The sequence below is a fragment of the Scyliorhinus canicula genome, chromosome 20, assembly GCF_902713615.1.
Source record: "Scyliorhinus canicula chromosome 20, sScyCan1.1, whole genome shotgun sequence".
Classification (NCBI taxonomy): domain Eukaryota; kingdom Metazoa; phylum Chordata; class Chondrichthyes; order Carcharhiniformes; family Scyliorhinidae; genus Scyliorhinus; species Scyliorhinus canicula.
In genome coordinates, this window is record NC_052165.1 from 86,203,031 (window position 1) to 86,227,092 (window position 24,062).

Below are 24,062 nucleotides of genomic sequence, written 5' to 3' on the forward strand. Positions count from 1 at the left end.
TTTACAAGTCACATGTCTGGAGTGTTATGGAATACTCTCCACTTGCCTGGCTGAGTGCAGCTCAGGAAGCTCGACACCATCCAGGACAAAGCAGCCCGCTTCTTTGCTCCCTCTTTCACAAACATCCAGTCCCTCCACCACAGTAACAGTAACAGTAGCAGCTGTCTGTATCTAAACAAGATACAAAGTCGGAGTTCATCAAGGTTCTTTAGGCACCTTCCATATCCATGACCACTGCCATCTAGAAGGGCAATTAAGGATGGGCAATAATGCCCACATAAATTAAATGAATTTTCAAAAGACTCAAAGAAATAACTAACACAGGATGGACCACCAGCTCATAGAAACAAAGGGCATGATCTACCGGCTGCATTGCCCCGAACGGCAGTGCGGCATGGCTGATAGATGCAGGGAGATCCCACTTCCAGGATCTACCCGGCTCATCACATCTTACGAAATATAACGCGATCTCACGAGGCGTCACCATCTGGGGCGGGATCAGTACCTGCCAATTCTGCATAATACAGCGACTCAGCCAGTCTCACTCCAATATGCACTCGCCTGATCTACCACGGCCCTGGGATCTAAATCACTTGCCTTGGGGACCTTGCGAGAACGCCGTTCAGTACTGATCTCCACAAATGGGGACCGGATGGAATGGTACTGGGGGGGTATCTTCCAGGGGATCCGAGACCCCCAGGTGATTTCCCTCTGGGCAGGGTGGCACCCTGGAACTGCTGATATCACCTGGGTGCCTTGGCACTGCCAGCCTGGTAGGGGCACTGCCAGGATGCCAGGCTGGCATTTTGCCCATGCTGGGGATTGGGCCCGGTGTGCCCTGCCCGTATGAGGTGAGTTGGGGTTTAGGGGGGTTTTGAGGATCACATCAGGGTGGTCAAGAAATCAGAACACCATTTAAAAATGGCGTCTCAGTCACTTCCTGCACTGAGGAGTTCCGGTGAGCGGAGGAAACGCGAAGCCAAGTACGGCCTCCGCCGGGCATTACCCACGAAGGCCCCGAATTGCAACAAAGTTCCCCTGACGAATGCCAGTAAACACCCGGATAAATGCGGGAATCTGTTGCAATTTGGTTAGATCGTGCCCAAAGTGTAATAATGAGTGCTCGGAGAGAGGAGACGGTCCTCATCGGGGGCAGTCCTCATCAGGAGAGAGTCCTCGTCAGGCAGCATCTTTGTTCAGATGGAAGATGGACGAGGGAAGAGCTCACTAACACTTTGACCAGGGACTAGAATGCTGCCATCACAAAGTACTGAGATCATCACACTCGGTGTTACTGGGATCAATCCACTCTCACGGTCCACTGTATGTTTATTTGATGCATCATATTTAAATTGTTGCTTCTTGATAAACTACCTTAAAATTACTTACAAATACTGCCTATCTTAATTATCTGTGTCTCCCAGTTCCCAGTACCCAAATCTGCAGTGTATATGTAGCGATAGACAAGGTATTATAACTGTGTAGGTTAGATGGGTCAGAGACAGGTCCAATCAGTCATTATTTGTTCATTTATGAGGCAGCAGATGAACAGATTACGATTCAGGAAACCAGCAGAAGAGACCCAGGGTAGGAAATGTGTTTCATTCAGGGAGCTTTGAGGAGCAGGTGAATTCCCGTAAAGCGGGAGAATAGAGTTATCAGTACCATCTTGGTTCTTTTTTGGGGCTTTCCGGTCAGCTGCGATCTCGCTACCAGGTTCAATGACTGCATCTGGGGAAGAAAAAAGTGGATGAAACTTTCATTTATTTTCCGTCAATTGTATTAACTTGTCAGCAACAAAGGCACCAAATTTACCTCCGAGTTGATTTTCGGCAGGTGAAGTTATAATCTCTCCTATCATAATAGTTTCAAGCAGTAGAAGACCTTCAGCCTACCTAACCCACAGTATTCCCTTCTTAACAGACTGGGACCTATGAACTGATGGGTTTAGTGACTTCTCCACTAAAACGTCAAGTTCTCATTCCTACTCTTCAAGAATAATCATAACCAGCACGTAACCCAGAGCAAATCTTCAAACAACCAAATTTCATAATCTTGCACTTTCCTGTTGTGATGAATATAGGAGACTGTGATACATATTGTATCATTTATACAGCTATTGCAATATTTTTTGAAAATCCTGGTTTAACATACAGGCAGGTAATCTGCACGCAAAAGATGCAAGTAAGATGTCATAAAAGTAAGATAATCATTGGTTCTAGCCATTCACTTGTTTATCTGAATAGGGCTAATGGGATTTTGTTAATAAAAGGTTCCCTTGGGACGGATAATTAAAGGGTTTGTATTTAGACTTAGGTAAGCATGGTTAGTGAGAGATCTCAGACTGCAAGTCCACAGGTCCCTGAAGCTGGCAGGACAGATGGACAAGGTGGTCAAGAAAGCATATGGAATGTTTTCCTTTATTAGACGAGGTAGTGAATATGAAAACAGGGATGTAATGGTGGAACAGTATGAAATGCTATAGACCACAGGGGTAGTTTTACCTACAGTTCTAGCCACCACACTACAAAGAGGACATAATAGCTCTGGGCCTTACCTAATCCTTTGTCTGTGTCAGTCAGGGTGTTACCAGGGTGGAGAATTACAGCTATGAGGAAATATTAAAATAGGCCAGGATTGTTTTCCTTTGTACAGAGGAGGCTGAGGAATGATCTAATTGAGGTATGCAACATTATCAGGGATCTAAATAGGGTAGACAGGAAAAACTTGTTTCCCCTAGCTGAGGGGTCAATTACCAGGGCTCATAGATTTAAGATTGCAACTTTATTCAAGAACTCAATGTGTTGTCATGGTGAACCCTAAAGTAAGTCACGATTTTTATAGTCCTTAACTCGAATTATTGAACCGAATTACTATTTAAAACAAGCTGACCCATATTCTGAACAGGACCAGCCATATAAGAAGGGGAAAGTACAATACAAAAGGAAGCTTGCAGGGAACATAAAGACTGATACTAAGGGCGGGATTCTCCACGAACCGGCGGGGCGGGCTACTCCAGTGCCAAGGAGTGCCGTGAACCACTCCGGCGTCGGGCCGCGCTGAAGGGGCAGAATCCTCTGCACGTACAGGGGCTAGATCGGCGTTGGAGTGTTTGGCGCCATGCCAACCGGCACCGAAGGGCCTCCGCCAGCCGGCGCAAGTTGGCGCATGCGTGCTGGGATCATCCCAGTGCATGTTCCGGGGGGTTCTTCTCCGCACGGGCCATAGTGGAGGTTGACAGCGGCCGGTGCGGAGGGAAAGAGCGCCCCCACGGCATAAGTCCGCCCGCGGATCGGAGGGCCCCGATCGCGGGCCAAGCCACTGTAGGGGCACTCCTTGGGGCCAGATCCCCCCACACGAGGGGGGGGGGAGGTTGTAGAAACACGCCCTGAGTTTCTATAGATATGTGAAGAGAAAGAGGTTGATGAAGACGACAAATGTCGGCCTCCTACAGACAGAAACAGGGGAATGCATAATAAGGGATAAAGAAATGGCTGAGCAATTGAATACACACTTTGGTTCTGTCTTCACAAGAGGACACAAACCAGACACCAGAAATGTTGGAGAATGAAAGGTTTAGTGAGAGGGAAGAACTGAGGTAGATCAACATTAGTAGAGAAACGGTGCTGGGAAAATTAAAGGGATTGAAGGCGGATAAATCCCCAGGGCCTGAGAATCTGCATCCCAGAGTGCTGAAGCAGATGACTCTTGAAATAGTGGATGCATTGGTGGTCATCTTCTGGGATTCTATAGACTCTGGAATTGTCCCTGTAGATTGGAGGGTAGCTCACGTCACTTTGATATTCAAGAAAGAAAGCAGGGAATTATAAACCATTAAGTCTTAAATCGGTAGTGGGGATAATGCTTGAATCCATTATCAAGGAAGTTATAGCAGAATATTTATAAAGCAGTGGCAAGATCAGGCAGAGTCACATGCTGATTTAAGAAGAGAAAATCATGCATGCCAAATTTGTTGGAATTCTTTGAAGATGTAACCACTGCAGCTGTCAATGTGGTATATTTGGACTTTCAAAAAGTGTTTGACAAAGTCCGCATAAGAGATTATTGTGCAAAATTAAAGCACGTGGGATTGGAGGAAATGTATTGAGGTGAATAGAAAACTGATTGGCAGAGAGGAAACAGAGGAGGGATTAATGGGTCCTTTTCAAATTGGCAGGCAGTAACTAGTGGGGTACCACAGGGATCAGTGCTGGGACCCAGCTATTCGCAATATAAATGATTTGGATGAGGGAACAAAATGTAACATCTCAAAGTTTGCAGATGATACCAAGTTAGGCTGGAGGGTTAATTGTGACAAGGATACAGGGATCCTACAGCATGATCTGGACTGGTTATGCGAGTGGGCAAATCAATGGCAGATGCAGTATAATTTGGATAAGTGTGAGGTTATTCACTTTGGAAGCAAAAATAGGAAGGCAGATTACTACCTGAATGGTTGTAAATTTGGAAAGGGGAGTGTGCAGTGGGACCTGCATGGCCTTGTGCACCAGTCGCTGAAGATAAGCATGCAGGTGCAACAAGTGGTATAGGTTAATGGTATGTTGGCCTTCTTTGCGAGAGGTTTCAAGTACAGAAGCAGGGATGTGTTGCTGCAGTTGCACAGGGCCTTGGCGAGGCCACACCTGGGGTATTATGTGCAGTTTTGGTCTCCTTCTCTGAGGAAGGATGTTCTTGCTCTCAAGGGAGTGCAGTGAAAGTATACCAAACTGAATCCAGGGATGGCGGGACTGTCATATGAGGAAAGATTGAATCGGTTGGGATTGTTCTCGCTGGAGTTCAGAAGAATGAGGGGGGATCTCATAGAGACTTATAAAATTCTAACAGGACTAGACAGGGTGGATGCAAGGCAGGTGTTACCAATGATAGGTTAGTCCAGAACCATGGGGGTCACAGTGTGAGGTTTCAGGGAAACCATTTTGGACAGAGATAAGGAGAAATGTCTTTACCCAAAGAGTGGTGAGTCTGTGGAATTAACACAGGAAGTAATTAGTTGATGCTAAATCATTGAATATATTCAAAAGGCGGCTAGATATAGCACTTAGGGAGAATGGGATAAAAGGCTATGGGGAGAAAGCAGGATTAGGCTATTGAGTTGGATGATCAGCCATGATCATGATGAATGGCCAAAAAGCCTCCTAAAGCCTCAATCTTCTATGTATCTGTATGTAAATAATGCTGTGACTATAGCAGGCCAGGGGCTGAGAATTCTATGGCAAGTAACTCATCTCCTGGCTCCCAAAGCCTCTCCACCATCGACAAGGAGTGTGATGGAATACTCTCCATTTTATTGAATGAGTGCTGCTTCAACAACACTCAAGAAGCTCAACAACAGGATAAAATACCCCATTCACTACCTTAAATATTTACTTCCTCCACCACTGGCATACAGTGCCTGCAGTGTGCACAATATAAAAAATGTGTGGGCGGCATGGTGGAGCTGTGGTTTCACGGTGCCGAGGACCCAGGTCCAGGTTCGATCCAGGTCCTTTGATTCTTCCCATGTCTGCATGGGTCTCACCCCCACAACCCAAAGGTGTGCAGGGTAGTTGAATTGGCCACACTAAATTGGCCCTAAATTGGAAAAAAATTGGGTACTTTAAAATGTTTTTAAAACATTATAAAAGATGCAATGCAGCAACTCACCAAGCCTTCTTTGACAGCACTTTGCAAACCTGCAAACTACCACCTAGAAGGACAAGGGCCGCATTGGAACACCACCATCTGCAAATTCCACACCAAGCCACACACCTTCTTGGAATTATATCACAGTTTCTTCAGTTAGTGGTTCAAAATCATGGAATCTAACTAACAGCACTATAGGTGTTCTTGCACCAGACTGTAGTGATTCTAGAAGGTAGCTTACTATCACTTGTTGAAGGAAAGTTACGGATGGGAAACAAATACAGTGATGCCCACATTTCACTGAGGGAAAATTAGCACTGAAGTACAAGCAGTTTCTAGTACAGCAGAGTTAAAGGACTGTGACTAATACACTCGTCAAAGGACATTATTAATACATGGGGTTAGGGGGATAGAGTAGGGGAATGGGTCTCAGTAGAGTGTTCTTTCGGAGGGTCGGCACAGATTCGGTGGGCCGAGTGGCCTCCTTCTTCACCAAAGTGATTCAATGGACTAAAACACCTTGTGATCAGTGTAATTTATTCTGATTCATCACTATCTTCACTGTTTTCCTCATAATTCTCTCCTCAAATGTCATATTAAAGACCCTGGGCGAGAATCTCCGGTTCGCCAGTCGTGTGTTCTTCGGCGGCGTGCCCTCGCCAGCAGCGAGATTCTCCATTCCCACCACTTGCCAATGAGATTTCCCATTGTGGCCACCCAGAGTGGATGCCCTGCTGGCGGGATGGAGAACTTCACTGCCTATCTTTTCATTTTAGGAGGTCTGAGCAGAGAAAATAGAAGAAGGCATAGACCATTCAGTGAATTGGCCTCCAAAGCCTTTGTGGTAGAGAATTCTACACGGTCACCACCCGCTGAGTGAAGAGGTTTCACCTCATCTCAGTCTGACCCCGAATCCTGAGACTATGAACCCTTGTTCTATATCCTCCAGCCAGAGGAAACAATAATCCTATATCCAATCTGTCCAGTTTGGTGAACCTTCACTCCACTCCCTCTATGGTCCTAGATAAGTTCTTAGATAAGAAGTCCAAATCTGCACACAATAATTCAGGTGTGGTCTCACCAAGCACCAGTAAGACATCCTTCCTTGCTCCTGTACCCATGACCTCTTGCAATGAAGGCAACATACCATTTTCCTTCTTAACTGCTTGCCGTACCTGCATTCTTGCTTTTAGTGATTGGTGTACCAGGGCACCCAGGTCCATTTCTACGTCAACATTTCTCAATCTTTAACCATTTAAATAATACTCTGCCATTCTGTTTTTCCATCCGAAGTGGATAACTTCATACATATCCACTTTATACTGCATCTGCCATGTCTTTGCCCCCTCACTCAACTTGTCCAAATCACCCTGAAGTCTCTCAACATCCTCCTCATCATTTGCATTCCAACCAAGTTTTGTGTCGTCAGAAAACTTAGAAAAATTACATTTGGTTCCCTCACCCAAATTATTGACCTTGACTGAACAACCATACTTCAAATTCACCTGGAACACCTATGAACTAGTTCTTCAACATTCCTGGAATTCATTCACCTATTATTTTCATTCCTTTTTTATCTTTTACTGTATTAGCTAGGTTTGCTAATTGTACTTTCATCCTGACTCATTCTGAATATAATTCTTCCATTTTAATGTCTGTATCTGGTGTCTGGCCTATCACGGTGTCCACTTGGATCATCAATGTCTTCCCAATGGGCACCACACTGATTGTGATGCCTTATCCACCTCCTTAATCACATTTAGATTTGATGCTTGAAGTTTCATTTGTGATTTGCGTTTTGTTTCAGGCAGTATCCCTTTAAAGGGCTGTCCCTTTAAATTGTCTGTAAGTTCATTTGATTTAGTTTAATTGTGTGGTGTATGTATTGCTGTCACAATTCACCATGTGCATATCTGTATTATGTTGTTGCCCATGTGGGCTCCACCTATAGGTATTACCTATAATGCAGTGTGTTGGTGTTTGTGTGGGCCCCGCCCCTGGCTCCACCCATTGAGGGAAGGTATAAAGAGCAGTCACCCTGTAGGCGGCTCTCACTAACAGATCAGTCGCAGGCAGGCACTGTTCTAGTTGATTAAAGCAACAGTTTACTTCTACTCCTGGTTTTGTGATGGTCGCATCAACTTAATCAACTACAATGCCACTATGGAATCGGCCCTCAAACCTGACCGACTGGAACTCGATCCGCAGGCCGCGGAGGCGAAAGGGAATTTTTCGCACTAGCTCCGCTGTTTCAAGGCCTACCTCGCCACCTCCTCCTCACCTTCCGTCACCGACGAACAGAAGCTGAGTCTCCTCCACGCACGGATTAGCCATCGAATCTCTGTTCAACTTGAGGAAGTCTCCACTTACACAGACGCTCTCGCAATGCTACAGCGTCTCTATATAAGGCCCGTGAACGAGGTATAACTCGCCGCCAACGCCCCGGGGAATCACTGGAAGAGTACCTACGTAACCTCAAAGTCCTTGCACGAAGCTGCAATTACCAGGCCATTACGGCCACTCAACATATGGACCTCGCCATCCAGGACACCTACGTGGCTGGAGTCAGGTACAACTATGTGAGACAGCGCTTACTCGAAAAAGGTACCCTAGACCTGGAAGAGACAGTAAAATTAGTCTCCTCTCTGGAAGTAGCGTTCCAAAGCCTTAACGCATTCCCGTCCGATGACGCAACCCCCTCGTGAGCCCCCGACCATAGAGTACCCCAGGCCTATGCCGCGCGGCTGCACACCCACCATGGGGGGGCTACCCTGTTATTTCTGCGACCAGCATCAACACCCGAGGCAGCGCTGCCCGGCCCGGAACGCGAACTGCAGCGACTGCAGAAGAAAAGGACATTTTGCTAAAGTTTGCCTGGCCAGGTCCAAAAACTCTAAATCGCAGGCCCGACCCTCAGACTCACAGGCCCGCAGATCCTGCAGAGTGGCAGCGTGTCTGCCGGATCCGCCCCCCGTGGACGCGTCATCGGCCTCATGTTGTCCGTGGGGCCAACCATCTTGGTCGCCATTTTCCTCACCGCACGACACGTGACCGATGGGGGCCGCCATCTGCAATGCCACCCGACACGTGCGACCAACGGGGCAGCCATCTTGACCGCCATCTGCAACGCTGCCCGACACGTGCGACCAATGGGGGCAGCCATCTTGGGGCCACCCCAGCACCCCCAACCATGGCGGCTACCCGCAACTCAGCGTGGTCACCTTCGACCAGTCGCAACCCAAACACCTCCGGAGCTCCATGGTGACCGTCCGGGTAAATGGACACGAAACGCCTGCCTCTTCGACTCCGGGAGTATGGAGAGCTGCATTCATCCAGACATGGTAAGACGCTACTCGCTCCCAACCTTCCCAGCGCATCAAACCATCCCCATCACTTCCAGGTGCAGGTCCGGGGTGCACTACCGCAACCCTCGCAATACAGGGCGCCGAGTACGCCAATTTTTAATTAAATGTAATCCCGACCTCCTGCGCTCCTCTTCTCTTGGGACTGGATTTCCAATGTAACCTCAGGAATCGGCGGGCCCGTACCCCCACTCACCGTATGTAGCCTCGCGACCCTAAAGGTCGACCCTCCCCTGCTCTTTGCAAATCTCACCGATGACTGCAAACCAGTCGCCACCAGAAGCAGGCGGGACAACATCCAGGATAGGACTTTTATCAGGTCCGAGGTCCAGCGACTCTTGCGGGAGGGAGTCATCGAGGCCAGCAATAGCGGCTAGAGAGCTCAGGTGGTCGTTGTCAGGACCGGGGAAAAGAACCGGATGATTGTCGATTACAGCCAAACCATAAACCGGTACACACACCTCGATGCGTACCCCCTTCCGCGGATCGCAGACATGATTAATCAGATCGCGCACGACCGGGTGTTCTCCACGGTGGATCTGAAGTCTGCATACCACCAGCTCCAAATCCGCCCGGGGGACCGCCACTACACGGCTTTTGAGGCAGACGGCCGCCTCTTCCACTTCCTCCGGGTCCCCTTTGGCGTCACGAACGGGGTCTCAGTCTTCCAAAGAATGATGGACCGAATGGTGGACCAGTACTGGCTGCGTGCCACATTTCCGTACTTGGACAACGTCACCATCTGCGGCCATGATCAGCAGGACCACGATGCCCACCTCCAGAGATTTCTTCAAACCGCCCGAACTCTTAACCTCATTTACAACAAGGAGAAATGTGTTTTCTGCACAACCAGACTAGCCATCCTCGGCTACGTCGTGGAAAACAGGGTTCTAGGACCCAACCCTGACCGTATGATCCCCCTCCTGCAACGCCCCCTTCCCCACTGACCCAAGACCCTGAATAGGTGCCTCGGGTTCTTTTCCTATTATGCCCAGTGAGTCCCCAACTATGTGGTCAAAGCCCGCCCACTAATCAAGGCTACCATCTTTCCACTGGCGGCTGAGGCCCGCCAGGCCTTCAGCTGCATCAAGGCGGACATCACCAAAGCCGCGATGCGCGCGGTGGACGAGTCCGTCCCCTTCCAGGTGGAGAGCGACACATCAGATGTTGCCCTCGCCGCTACCCTCAATCAAGCAGGCAGACCGGTAGTATTTTTGTTCGTGCACCCTCACCACCTCCAAAATGTGGCACTCCTCAGTCATTAAGGAGACCCAAGCTATCGTGGAAGCCGTATGGCACTGGAGGCACTACCTTAATGGTAAGAGGTTTACCCTCGTCACTGAACAACGATTGGTAGCCTTCATGTTCGATAATACGCAGCAGGGCAAGATCAAGAATGATAAGATCTTGAGGTGGAGAATTGAACTTTCCACCTATAATTACGATATAGTATATCGTCCTGGGAAGCTCAACGAGCCCCCAGATGCTCTGTCCCGCGGCACATGCGCCAGCGCGCAAGATGACCGACTCCGGGCTATCCACAATGACCAATACCACCCGGGGATCACCCGGTTTCTCCCCTACATCAAAGCCCGCAACCTGCCCTACTCCATGACTAGGGACTGCCAAATCTGTGCGACGTGTAAGTCGCACTTCTAGTGACCTGATAAGGCCCACCTGGTAAAGGCATCCTGGCCCTTTGAGCGCCTCCGTATCGATTTTAAAGGGCCCCTCCCCTCCAACAACCGCAGCACATATTTCCTGAACATCATCGACGAGTTCTCCCGCTTCCCCTTTGCAATCCCTTGCCCCAACATGACCACGGCCACCGTCATTAAAGCCCTACATAGTGTCTTCATCCTGTTTGGTTTCCCCACGTATGTTCACAGTGACCGGGGCTCGTCGTTCACGAGCGACGAACTGCGTCAGTACCTGCTCAGTAAGCCATGGCCTCGAACAGGACTACCATTTATAAACCCAGGGGAAACGGGCAGGTGGAGAGGGAGAACGTGACGGTCTGGAAGACTGTCCTCCTGGCCCTACGGTCTAGGAATCTCCCAATTTCCCACTGGCAGGAGGTCCTCCCCGACGTACTCCACTCTATTAGGTCCCTACTTTGCACGGCCACAAACGAGACCCCTCATGACCGCCTATTTATTTTCCCCAGGAAATCCACCTCCGGGGCCTCGCTTCCGTCCTGGCTGAAGATATTGGGGCCCGTCCTGCTCCGCAAACACATCAGAAGCCTGGTCGAGAGGGTCCAGCTCCTACACACCAACCCCCAGTATGCATCAATTGAACACCCGACGGCTGACAGGATACGGTCTCCCTCCGGGACCTGGCACTCGCAGGTTCCACTACAACCGCCACTCCAACTTACCCCGCCCAACCTACGCTGACCAGCGCCCCCGCCCCTACATGGCACCTGCAACCCCTCCCGCCCCCCATTCCCCCTTCACCAACCCACAGGAATGAAGCTCCAGAAGACATGCTCCCGGAGTCCACGTCTGTGCCCGCACTGACGACTTCACTACCCATGCCAGCACGGATGAGTTCGACACCCGGGCCAGCTGCGATATAGGAGCTTCAGCGATCACAGCGCACGATCCGTGCGCCGGACAGGCTGAACTTATGAACCCTTTACCCCGCCGGACTTCATTTTTTAACGGGGGTGAATGTGGTGAATGTATTGCTGTAACAATTCACTATGTGCATATCTGTATTACGCTGTTGCCCATAGAACATAGAACAGTACAGCACAGAACAGGCCCTTCGGCCCTCGATGTTGTGCCGAGCAATGATCACCCCACTCAAACCCACGTATCCACCCTATACCCGTAACCCAACAACCCCCCCCCCCTTACCTTACTTTTAAGGACACTACGGGCAATTTAGCATGGCCAATCCACCTAACCCGCACATCTTTGGACTGTGGGAGGAAACCGGAGCACCCAGAGGAAACCCACGCACACACGGGGAGGACGTGCAGACTCCACACAGACAGTGACCCAGCCGGGAATCGAACCTGGGACCCTGGAGCTGTGAAGCATTTATGCTAACCACCATGCTACCGTGCTGCCCATGTGGGCTCCACCTATGGACCATTGTAAGGTATTACCTATAATGTGGCATGTCGTGGCCTGTGTGGGCCTCGCCCCTGGCTCCACCCCTTGAGGGGAGGTATAAAGAGCAGTCGCCCTGCAGGCGGCTCTCACTAACAGATCAGTCACAGGCAGCCACTGTTCTAGTTGATTAAAGCCACAGTTTACTTCTACTCCTGTTTTGTGTGAATTGATGGTCGCACCAATTGGTTTTAACCCAAAATAGTGTATGTGGACTATTTTGAATGCTGAATATCATTAAGTCTTCTGTTCTTTGTATCACCATACAATATTGTCACTGATCCCTGTGGCACTCTAATCCTTTTTTGGACTAACTAATCTCAACTCTCTGCTTCCTGGTACTTAATTGGCACAACCCCAAGAGGCCCACGGGGAAATTATTATCGATCTCCCTGTGGTGCTTGTGAAATATGAACTTCCCGGGTAAGGGACGGAGGCCCACCCAGCTTGGACTCTTCAGAACTGAGCATAAAAGCCAGCTTGAGCAGGGACCGGCATGTTGTTAGCTATGACGAGAGGTTGAATAAACTCGGTTTATTCTCACTGGAACGACAGAGGTTGAGGGGTGACCTGATAGAGGTCTACAAAACTATGAGGGGCACAGACAGGGTGGATAGTCAGAGACTTTTTCCCAGGGTAGAGTGGTCAATTACTCAGGGGATAGGTTTACGGTGCGGGGGGCAATGTTTAGAGGAGATGTACGAGGCAAGTTTTTTTACACAGAGGGTAGTGGGTGCCTGGAACTCGCTGCTGGGGGAGGTGGTGGAAGCATGGACGATAGTGATATTTAAGGGGCATCGTGACAAATACATGAATAGGATGGGATAGAGGGATATGGACCCCGGAAGTGTGGAAGATTTTAGTTTAGACGGTCAGCCTGGTCGGCGCAGGCTTGGAAGGCCGAAGGGCATGTTCCTGTGCTATACTTTTCTTTGTTCTTTGTTGGTTGTCCCAAAGGGGACTGGGATTGTAGATAGTTACTGCCATAGGCAGATTATTGTTAAATGTAAATTAATCTATTCCTTCCTACCACTCGCTTCCTTGGTCATTAAACTGGCGATGACGAAAAAGGAGACTTGCTTTTCAAAATGCCAGACCACCCTGGATGACCACCGTGCAGAAATGAGGATTTAAGGTTTGAAAATGCCTCTGTTTGCTGAGCCTTCGAGGCAGGCCTGGAAGATTGGCCAATATGCAGAACTTATGAAGTAATTCTTTCAGGCCAATAGTATCTTAAGGAAGGCCATCAAAAAGTGATTCTCCAAGGGTCGGCATGTGGCACAGTGGTTAGCACTTGGACTGCGGCGCTGAGGACCCGGGTTTGAATGCCGGCCGTGAGTCACTGTCTGTGTGAAGTTTGCACATTCTCCTCGTGTCTGCGTAGTTTTCACCCCCACAACCCAGAGATGTATAGGTTAGATGGATTGGCCAGGCTAAATTGCCCCTTAGTTGGAAAAAAAATAATTGGGTACTCTAAACTTATAAAAAAAAGTGATTCTCCTGACAGCCTGCATGGTCCCGACTTTTGGAATGATAAAGAGTTTCCCTTACGCAACTACAGCAGACTCAGGAGCCACTGCTGACCTGTGGATTAACTACCCCGAGAATGAAGAGGCTGACCACATGTGTTGGCAGAGAACATGTAGAGGTCAGATCTGTCAGAACTCGCAAAGAGAGCACTGCCCACGGCAGTCGATAAGATCACCATGACCCAGGGCCTTAAACATAGTCCCACCAGCTGAACTGCATCACAGTTTGGACGATGGCGTTGATCCGGGTCACAATGCAAGTGAACGGGCATCCTCTGGTGATGGAGATGGACATGGGGGATGCTGTCTTCATTGTGAACCAACAGATCTTTAGCCAGCTTCGAACAGGGATCTTACCACTAACACTGTGAGACACCAAGGCCAGGTTGGCAACCTATACAGGTAAACCGGTGAGCATCGTGGGGACCGCCATTACTCCGGTGACACACGGACAGCAATCGGTCAGACTACCGTTAGTCGTGGTGCAGGGCCTGGGACCCAATCTGCTGAGGCAAGATTGGTTACAAGTCCTCTTTTTTGATTGCCAACAAATTGTCTGGATGTGCACCAGAAGCTTAAATAAAGTCCTGGGCAAATACCCTGACATATTCCAAGAAGATATGGGTAGAATAAAGGGGCCAAGGCTCGGATAGACGTGGCGAGGGCCAACCCAAGTATTTTAGGGCAAGGCATGTTATTACATAGAATTTACAGTGCAGAAGGAGGCCATTTGGCCCATCGAGTCTGCACCGGCTCCCGGAAAGAGCACCTCTACCCTATCCCCATAACGAAGTAACCCCACCCAACACTAAGGGCAATTTATCATGTCCAATCCACCTAACTTGCACATTTTTGGACTGTGGGAGGAAGCCGGAGCACCCGGAGGAAACCCACGCACACACGGGGAGGATGTGCAGACTCCGCACAGACAGTGACCCAAGCCGGAATTGAACCTGGGACCCTGGAGCTGTGAAGCGATTGTGCTATCCACAATGCTACCGTGCTGCTCCATATCGGGCACAAAGGCAGAGCGAGCAGAGGTGGCAAGGCTGGGAGATGCGATCCTGCAGATGGATAGGAGATACTCTGAGACCCTAGAGGCAGGATTGTTGAAGGAGATCAGAAGATTCAGATGGAGTTCAGGTTGGCGTCCACTGGGAAGGCAGTGGGGAAGTTGCAGAGGGCCAGAGGGGCATTGTATGAGTGCGGGGAGAAGGCAGGTAGGATGCTGGCCCACCAATTAGGAAGCAGGAGGCAGCGAGGGAGATCGGAAGGGTGAAGGATGCGAGGGGAAGAGCGGTGCTGGACCAGGTGAGGGTGAATGGGGTTTATGAGGAGTGGCAATTCCTGGACAGGTTGGAGTTCCCCAAGATGGAGGAGGACCTGGTGGAGTGGCTGGGGACCCCCATTGGACTGGTGGAGGTGATGGAGGGCATGGGGGTGATGCAGGCAGGGAAGGCCCCGGACCCGGATGGGTTCCCTGTAGAATTTTATGAGACGTTTTCTGGGAATCGTAGGCCCTACTGGTACGAGAATATAATGAGGCGAGGGATAAGGGAGAACTCCCTCCTACATTGCCACAGGCTTCCATATCCCTAATATTAAAGGAGGATAAAGACCCGGTGCAATGTGGGCCCTATCGCCAGATATTAGTGCAAAATGTGGATACCAAATTACTGGCAAAGATCTTGGCCTTGTGAATTGATGACTGTGTGCCGGGTGGTGATAGGGGAATATCAGAAGGGGTTCTCGCCCTCTGGACTCCCGAGTCTTCCAACACTCCAAACATCGACACCTCTGGACGAGGCGCCACCCTTGTCTTTAGTACCTTGGTCATGACATCGACTCATCCTTGCCAGAATCCCCGAAGGTTCGGACATGCCCAAAACATAAGACATGATTCGCGGACCCTTCCATACACCGCAAACACCTGTTCTCCACCCCTTCAAAGAACCTGCTCATCCGGGTCACAGTCATATATGCCCGATGGACCACCTTAATTGCATCAGGCTGAGTCTGGTACACGACAAGGACGTGTTGACTCTACTCAGAGCATCCTCCCACAGATCTGTCTCTGGTTCGTTGCCCAAATGATCTTCCCATTTACGTTTTACGTCCCCTATCTGGGTTCCCTCCCACTCCATGAGCTCTTTATAAATTTCTGAGACCTTCCCCTCCCCCACTCCTACTTTCAAAACTACCTTTTAAAAACTCCTGTATCCCCTGAGGTGGTAGAAGCAGAAAGGTCGAAATCTGCCTGCGTACAAAGTCCCTCACCTGCAGATACCGGAACCCATTTCCACTTGGCAGCTCAAACTCGTCAGCCAAGCATGGAGAGCTGCCATTAATGAACAGATCCCCTATCTGCTCGATCCCAACTCGCTGCCACCTCTGGAACCACCCCGTCCCCCCCATCCAGCCTCCCCGGCACAAACCGATGGTTACCACAAATTGGAGTCCATGCCGACGCTTCCTCCACCCCCATATGGTTCCTCCACTGTCCCCACACCTTCAAGGCCGCGACTACCACCGGGCTTGTGGAGTACCGAGCTGGCGAGAACGGCAGAGGTACCATTACCAGTTCCCCCAAGCTTGTGCCCTTACATGAGGCTGCCTCCGCCCGCTTCCATACTGACCCCTCCCCACTATCTGATCCTAGCTATATTTGCCGCCCAATAATAGTTCCTAAAATTGGGTTGGGCCAGCCCCATGGCCCCACTCCAACAGCACCTTCTTTACTCGTGAGGTTTTACCCGCCCACACAAACCCAGAAATCACCGCATTGACCCTTCTAAAAAAGGCCTTTGGAATAAAAATAGGGAGACACTGGAATATGAATGGAAATGTGCGGGTTAGGTGGATTGGCCATTCTAAATTGCCCGTAGTATAAGGTTAATGGGGGGATTGTTTGGATACGGGTTACGTGGGTTTAAGTAGGGTGATCATTGCTCGGCACAACATCGAGGGCCGAAGGGCCTGTTCTGTGCTGTACTGTTCTATGTTCTATGAAACCTTGGGAGAACCGTAATCTTTACAGTATGTACCCTTCCCGCCAGTGCCAGGTGGAGCATATCCCTCCTTTGAAAGTCCTCCTTCATCTAACCGAGCCAAATTTAGTTTATGTAGCTGCTCCCACCCCTGTGCCACCTGGATTCCTAAATATCAAGAACTCCCTCCCATCACCTTGAACGTCAACCCCCCAAATCTCCTCTCCTGCTCCTCGCCTTGATCGCAAAGACCTCACTCTTACCAATGTTCAATTTATACCCTGAAACCGGCCAAATTCCCCTACTCTGCAGACCTTTTTAAGACCCTAGGATGCAGGTCATCTGGTGCTGAGGCCCTGTCGAACTATAGATGCGATAGTTATGCCAGCACCTTTACCCTAGTGATGGTGAAGTTTCTCCCTCTCATTCACCGCTTGATTTTCCAGTATCGTTATGCAGTTTTCTTAGTCTTTTAAAGAAGATACTCATTAGAACCATGTACATCCTGAAGCAAAAAACTATAACTTTAGTCTGTTCTTATACATAGAGAAGAAGTGGTTCCTCAGTTCAAGGGAATCACTTACAGGCAATTGATTACTAGTCCTGCAAGGTTGAAAGCAATGGTAGTCACCCAATGAGGAAAAATGGCAACCCTAAAAATGAAGAGGGAGCTTTACAACTCATCGATGACAAACAGATTGTCGAAAATGGGGAAAGGAAAAAAAGTGATGAGTTCAGACTTGTAAGGGCACCACATCCAAATTGTCAAAGTAGAGCAGTCGCCATGTACCCAGCTGCTATTTCTTTAAGGAATCATAAAAAAGAAATGTATCTGTCACTGGGAAACTGTTGTCAAATCATTTAAATAGCGACAGTGTTCTCAGCAAGTAGCTTTGGGGACGTTAGATGAAGGCCTGGGCTCGATTCACCTACCCTTTTTTACACAAGCAGAATGATTTCAGAGCAAGTACAACGAAAGGGCTTTAAGGCAGAAATTTCAGGAAGCCATCCATCCCATTTTGGTGTTTTCATAGAATTTACAGTGCAGAAGGAGGCCATTCGGCCCATCGATTCTGCACCGGCTCTTGGAAAGAGCACCCTACCCAAGGTCAACACCTCCCCCTATCCCAATAACCCAATAACCCCACCCAACACTAAGGGCAATTTTGGACACTAAGGGCAATTTATCATGGCCAATCCACCTAACCTGCACATCTTGAACACCTTAACGTTACCCAAAAAAGGGTGGCTCATCCCAAAGGGTCAAAATTTGCTTTTTCTGTAGTGGGACACACTAGAAATAGAATAGAATTTCAACAGTGCTGAAGGAGGCCATTTGGCACATTGAGTTTACAGATCCTCTAAAAGATTTGTCCGTGAGCTTTTCAAGGTTGGCAAATCTCCCTTCTAAAAGCAAATCCCTGAAATGCACAAAACCCCCCAACCCCCCAAGATTTGAATGCTGGGTCAACGCATGAAAGCAAAAAGAGTGATTATCACAAATCGGGGCCAGCAAAGATGGAGAGAGAAGGTTGAAATGCTGCCAATACTGTTTCCAAATCCTGAGGGAAGAGATCACCACAGGACTCGAGGAAAAATCTGCAGGGGAAAAAGGCTGTCATTATGGCGCATAGAGAGGTGGTGTTGGTGCAAGACCCAGACTCCATTTTGCCCCAAATTGAGCTAGAGTCACGATGCCATTGCAGGGTTTTCTGCATTTTGGCCGCCCAATAATAAAACAGAAGATTCGGGAGAGTCAAACCTCCTGATCCTTTGTCTCTGAAGCAGAGCGCTGTGGACTCTGGGACACCTCCCCACTCAGATAAAAGCTGAACATAATTTGTTAACTGTAATAAAAATGGTTTGGGCAACAAAATGGGGTCATTTTGAAATAAAAATAGAAATCTTGGAAGAACATTCAACTTAGGCTAGCACGGTGGTACAGTGGTCAGCACAATACCAAAGACCGGGGTTCAATTCCGGCCTCCATGTGTGTGGAGTTTGTACGTTTTCCCCGTGACTGCGTGAGTTTCCTCTAGGTACTCCGGTTTGCTCTCACAGTCCAAAGCTGTGCAGGTTAGGTGGTTTGGCCATGCTAACTTGCCCCGCATTGTCCAGGGATCTGCAATTTAAGGTTCTGGGTTACTGGGATAGGGCGGGGTGGACGACAGTGTGTAAATGGGTAGAGTGCCTATTTGAAGGATCGGTGCAGACTTTAAAAAAAAATTTAGATTAGCCAATTGTTTTTTCCAATTAAGGGGCAATTTAGCATGGCCAATCCACCTACTCTGCACATTTTTGGGTTGTGGGAGCGAAACCCACGCAGACACGGGGAGAATGTGCAAACTCCACACGGACAGTGACCCAGGGATCGGTGCAGACTTGATGGGCCCATAATTATGCCAGCAACTTTACCCTAGTGATGGTGATTGTTTTAAGTTTCTCCCTCCCATTCACTGCTTGATTTTCAAGTGTCTTTATGCAGTTTTCTCAGTCTTCTAAAGAAGATACTCATTGGAACCATGTACCTCCTGAGCCAACAACTTTAATTTCAGTCTGTTCTTATTGATGGGGCTAGAAGTGATTAATCAGTTAATGAGCCAATTGAATTCTAGTCCTGCAATATTGAAAGGAATGGTAGTCACCCAATGAGGAAAAATGGCAATCCTGAAAATGAGGAGGGAGCTTTCCAGCTCATCGATGACAAATAGATTGTTGAAAATGGGGAAAGGATGACTTGAAACTTGTAAGGGGGACTACATCTAAATTGTCAAAGTGGAGCAGTCACCATGCAATTAGCTTCTATTTCTTCAAGGAATCATGAAAAAGAAATGCATCTGTTACAGGGAAACTGCTGTCAAATCATTTAAATAGTGACAGTGTTCTCAGCAGGTAGCTTTGTTGGATGAAGGTGTGGGCTTGATTCACCTGCCCTCGTTTACATATGCAGAATGATTTCAGAGCAAGTACAACTACAGGGCTTTGAGGCAGAAATTTCAGGAAGCCATCCAGGCCCATTTTGGTGTTTTGGACATCTTAACATTACCTAAAAAGAGTGGCTCATCCCAAAAATTAGCATTTTTATAGTGGGATACACTAGAAATAGAATAAAATTCCAACAGTGCTGAAGGATGCCATTCGGTACATTGAGTCTGCACGACCCTCTCATAGAGGACCCGACTGAGGCCCACTCATCTGTCCAATACCCATAACCCCACTTAATCTTTGGACACTAAGGGGCAATTTAGCATGGCCAATCCACCTAACATGCACACCTTTGGGCTGTGGGAGGAAACAGAGCAACCGGAGGAAACCCATAAAGACACACAGAGCAAGTGCAAACTCCACACAGTTATCCAAAGCTGGCATTGAACCCGGGTCCCTGGCACTTTGAGGTAGCAGGGCTAACCATCGTGCCGCCTGTAGACAATTATTTTGATCCATCGACCTCTGGGCTATGGGTCAACCAGGCTTCCACTGCGCAGAAAAATGAACAGAACCATGCAGGAAAAGCCCTAATTCATGCTGATGATACAGAAATTTCTAAAACAGTCCCAATGGATTTGTACCATTAATTCACACAGTTAGAGTGTACCACCATCACAGTGCAAGGCTTGGCTCCCACATAGGAACTTTGATCTGACTCAGAAGATGTTGAAATTTATTTGAGGTAAATTCTGTCGACTTATTGTCCATTAGAAAATTCCCAGTCAAGGGTGGAAAATGAGCAAAGGGGCCAATACAGCACAACGTGTTCAGAAAGCTCCTCAATAAACTCTCTAAACCTGGAAAAGTTTAATCTCACGCTAATTTAATATTGAAACAAAATCAACTAGTAAACAGAATCGAGAGACTAACATTGAGAGCTCTGTTTTTATCTATCCCACTATTCCCCAGCTGAACACCACAACCCCTTCCTTCCCTCATTCTAAATGTCACTTAGACCCATTTCACTCAGTGGCAATATTCCTGGTGTATAAACCTTCTGCATATGCAACATGTTTACAGATAAATTATTTGTTAACCGAGTGGAAGCAAAGTTTAACAGGTATTTCAGTCTCACATCAATTTTTAAATATGCAAAGATACTTCATTTCATCCTGACAATTTTAATTAATAAAAACACATACGCACCAGATAGATTCTCATCTGCACTCGCCATTTGAAACTCTCAGCACTGGTTAACTGGGCGTTGGGTGTTGGCATTTGGATCCCAATCACTCTAGAAATCACATGATGAGCTGGTTTGGCTTAATGTAAACAATCCAATTAACAGTTTGTCCAGCCTATTTAATTATATTGTTTTCTGTATTGAGAAAGAGTTGAATATTTAATTAAGTTCTTTTTCTTATAAATATACTTATTGAATTTCAAACAACGAACAATAACAACAATATCCACAGACAAGTATACGGTATAGGTAAAAAATCTTTTTGTTATATACATATACATTGATCTTTTTAACTGTAACAATCACTGTCCCCATTATAACCTAACCCCCTTACCCTTGACCATGACCAGTTCTTTAATTTTGAGATGAATGGCTGCCACCTCTGGTACAACCTCCCCACTGAGCCCCTCATGATACATTTCATTTTCTCCAGATGTAGGAATTACATCATATCCTCCAACCATGTGAATACTTTAGATGGAGTGGGAGATCTCCAATTGAGCAATATTCGCCTCCTGGCTACGAAAGTGGCAAAGGGCGAGAACATCCACACCCACCCACGAATGGAATGAGTCCGTGACCCTAAGTATTGGCTACTAGTGATGATGTGGAGATGCCGCCGTTGGACAGGGGTAGGCACAGAAAGAAGTCTCACAACACCAGGTTAAAGTCCAACAGGCTTATTTGAAATCACAAGCTTGCGGAACGCTGCTCCTTCATCAGGTGAGGGCTTCACCTGATGAAGGTGCAGCGTTCCGCAAGCTTGTGATTTTAAATAAGCCTGGTGGACTTTAACCTGGTGTTGTGAGACATTTTACATTGCTACCAGTGGGCAAGGTTCTAGGGCCATCTGTAAAATCTTAGATATTGTATCAACAAAGGAAACCTAGTAGTCAGAATGTTTAGGACAATACCAAAACACACGGGTCTGTGTAAGTGAACAGCAATCACACTTATTCTCCATATCGTCGCCTTAGTCCAATCACTAATGCAAAGAGCAGCGAGGAAAGGAGACACCCCTGTCAAGTGCCCCTACCTAATGGAAAGCATTCTGAAGATACCGTATTTGCACAGATGTTGGCTTTAGGGACATTAGGGCCTTTTTCCTCGGATGGTGATGTCCAGCACGAGGGGACATAGCTTTAAATTGAGGGGAGATAGATATAGGACTGATATCCTTATGTTCTTATGTCAGGTAGGTTCTTTACTCAGAGAGTAGTAAGGGCGTGGAATGCCCTGTCTGCAACAGTAGTGGACTCGCCAACACTAAACGCATTTTAATGGTCATTGGATAGGCATATGGACGATAAGGGAATAGTGTAGAGGAACTTTAGAAGGGTTTCACAGGACAGCGCAACATTGAGGGCCGAAGGGCCTGTACTGCTCTGTAATGTTCTATGTTCTATTGTACATCAGATGAATCCAGGAGGTAAATATAGGGCCAAAACCAAATCTCCCCAAAATCTCAAACAGATAGTTCCATTCCACCCTGTCAAATGTTTTTTGGCACCCAAAGATACTATGACTTCAGGTAGGGGCACTTGACAGGGGTGTCTCCTTTCCTCACTGCTCTTTGCATTAGTGACTGAGCCCCTCTCGATCGCATTAGGTAATCCAATGGGTGGAAGGGCACCGGTATCATTCTATGCAGGTCAGTGGAGGGGGAAAGGACAATGTTTAAGAGGCGTCAAACATTTTCCGACAACTGTTGTCCTTTAATAAAGCTTGTGATCCTCAGCTATAACTGGGAGACAGGGCTCGGGTGCAGGACCTTAGCTAGCAGATTAACATCTGTGTTAAGAAGTGAAATTGGTCAGTATGAATATCTTCCAGCCCTCAATATCTTTGAGGTTAAGATTGAGGAATAATTAAAATATCCATTCCCTGTAAGAACACGATTCCCTGTAAGAACACTATTCACAACACCCTATGCTGCTCTTGTTTGGCCTTGTTCCGCACTGTAACCAATCACTATTTATTGATGCACCATTGTGAATGTACTCTGTCGATTATTCTTCTGTCTACTATGTACGCACTGTGTATGTTCCCTTGGCCGCAGAAAAATACTTTTCACTGTACTTCGGTACATGTGACAATAAATATCAGTCAAATCAAAATCAATCATTTATAGCTACCATTAAATTAAAAGTTTTTCTATAAGACAGGCAAATGCACAGACATAGTCTTAGTTAGATCTGATTTTTTTGTGATCCATATGTTTACTCTTTTCTGTCAAAGTGAACAGATACAGTAGTTTATTCAGTGGAGCATTTGGAGTGTTTCAATTTTGAGCTAAAATTACCCAATGTGAAAACAACAGAAACAGTGCAGGAGGAGCAGATGTAATGGCCTTTGAGGTGAGCTCAATGTAAAGTGGGAAATTAAGAGAGCTATCGGGAGGGGCGAGCTCTAACGTGTGCAACTCCTGCCGCAGATGATCTCTTGTGATCTTTGCGTCAGTCTGCAGTCAGTAAATTCAAATCATTAATAAAGTTTTTGATTCTGTGACCGAACAATCGCACAGGACTGCCAATTCTGTCAATTCTATTACAAATTCATATTATAAGCTCAAGTAACCATTCTACATGTGTGTTTTCAGGTGAGCAGGATATTAAATAGGCGGTAACATTTCAACAGAGCACTAACCACACTGACACAAACAAATATTTTTCAGCATGAGTCACGAGCCAGCGATATGGAGAAAACCCTGGGTACATTTTGCACTGACTCATGGACAGTGATCAGGAAGCTGACACAGGGACGGTATAGCTCCTGACACAGGGACAGTATACTAGTCCTGACACACGGACAGTGATCAGGAACCTGACGCAGGGACACTGATCTGTAACCAGACACAGGGACAGTGAACTGATAACTGACACAGGGACATCCAACTGCAACCTGACACAGGGACAGTGATTTGGAACCTACACAGTGAGAGCGATCTGAAACTGACAAAGGGACAGCGATCTAGAACATGACACAGCGACAGTGATCTGGTACCTGACACAAGGACAGTGATCTTGAACCTGACACAGTGACAGCAATCAGGAACCTGACACAGGTACAGTGATCTAGAAGTTGCCACGGGAATGATCTGGTACCTGACAGGGGGACAGTGATCAGAAACTTGACACAGGGTCATTGCTCACAAAGCTATCACCGGGAGAGCGATCAGGAACCTGACACAGGGACAGTGACAGTGATCAGGAACCTGACACATGGTCAGTGATCAGAAACCTGACACC

The 24,062-nt window shown here is 47.7% G+C and overlaps 1 protein-coding gene across 3 annotated transcripts in view; it reads right to left on the bottom strand.

The window, feature by feature from the left end:
* LOC119955236 (cytidine and dCMP deaminase domain-containing protein 1-like) overlaps nt 1–20,952 on the bottom strand; it is a 64,048-nt gene extending 43,096 nt beyond the window's left edge. For 2 of the 3 annotated variants that reach the window (XM_038781270.1, XM_038781272.1), the window contains exons 1-2: nt 20,778–20,952; nt 1,666–1,731 (exon numbers count right to left, since the gene is read on the bottom strand). In XM_038781270.1, coding sequence (XP_038637198.1) covers nt 1,666–1,731; nt 20,778–20,805 — 94 coding nt within the window. In that variant the 5' untranslated portion in view covers nt 20,806–20,952. The remainder of the gene's footprint in view (nt 1–1,665; nt 1,732–20,777) is intronic. The other variant, XM_038781271.1, reaches the window with a different exon arrangement.
* Nucleotides 20,953–24,062: the final 3,110 nt, after the last annotated feature.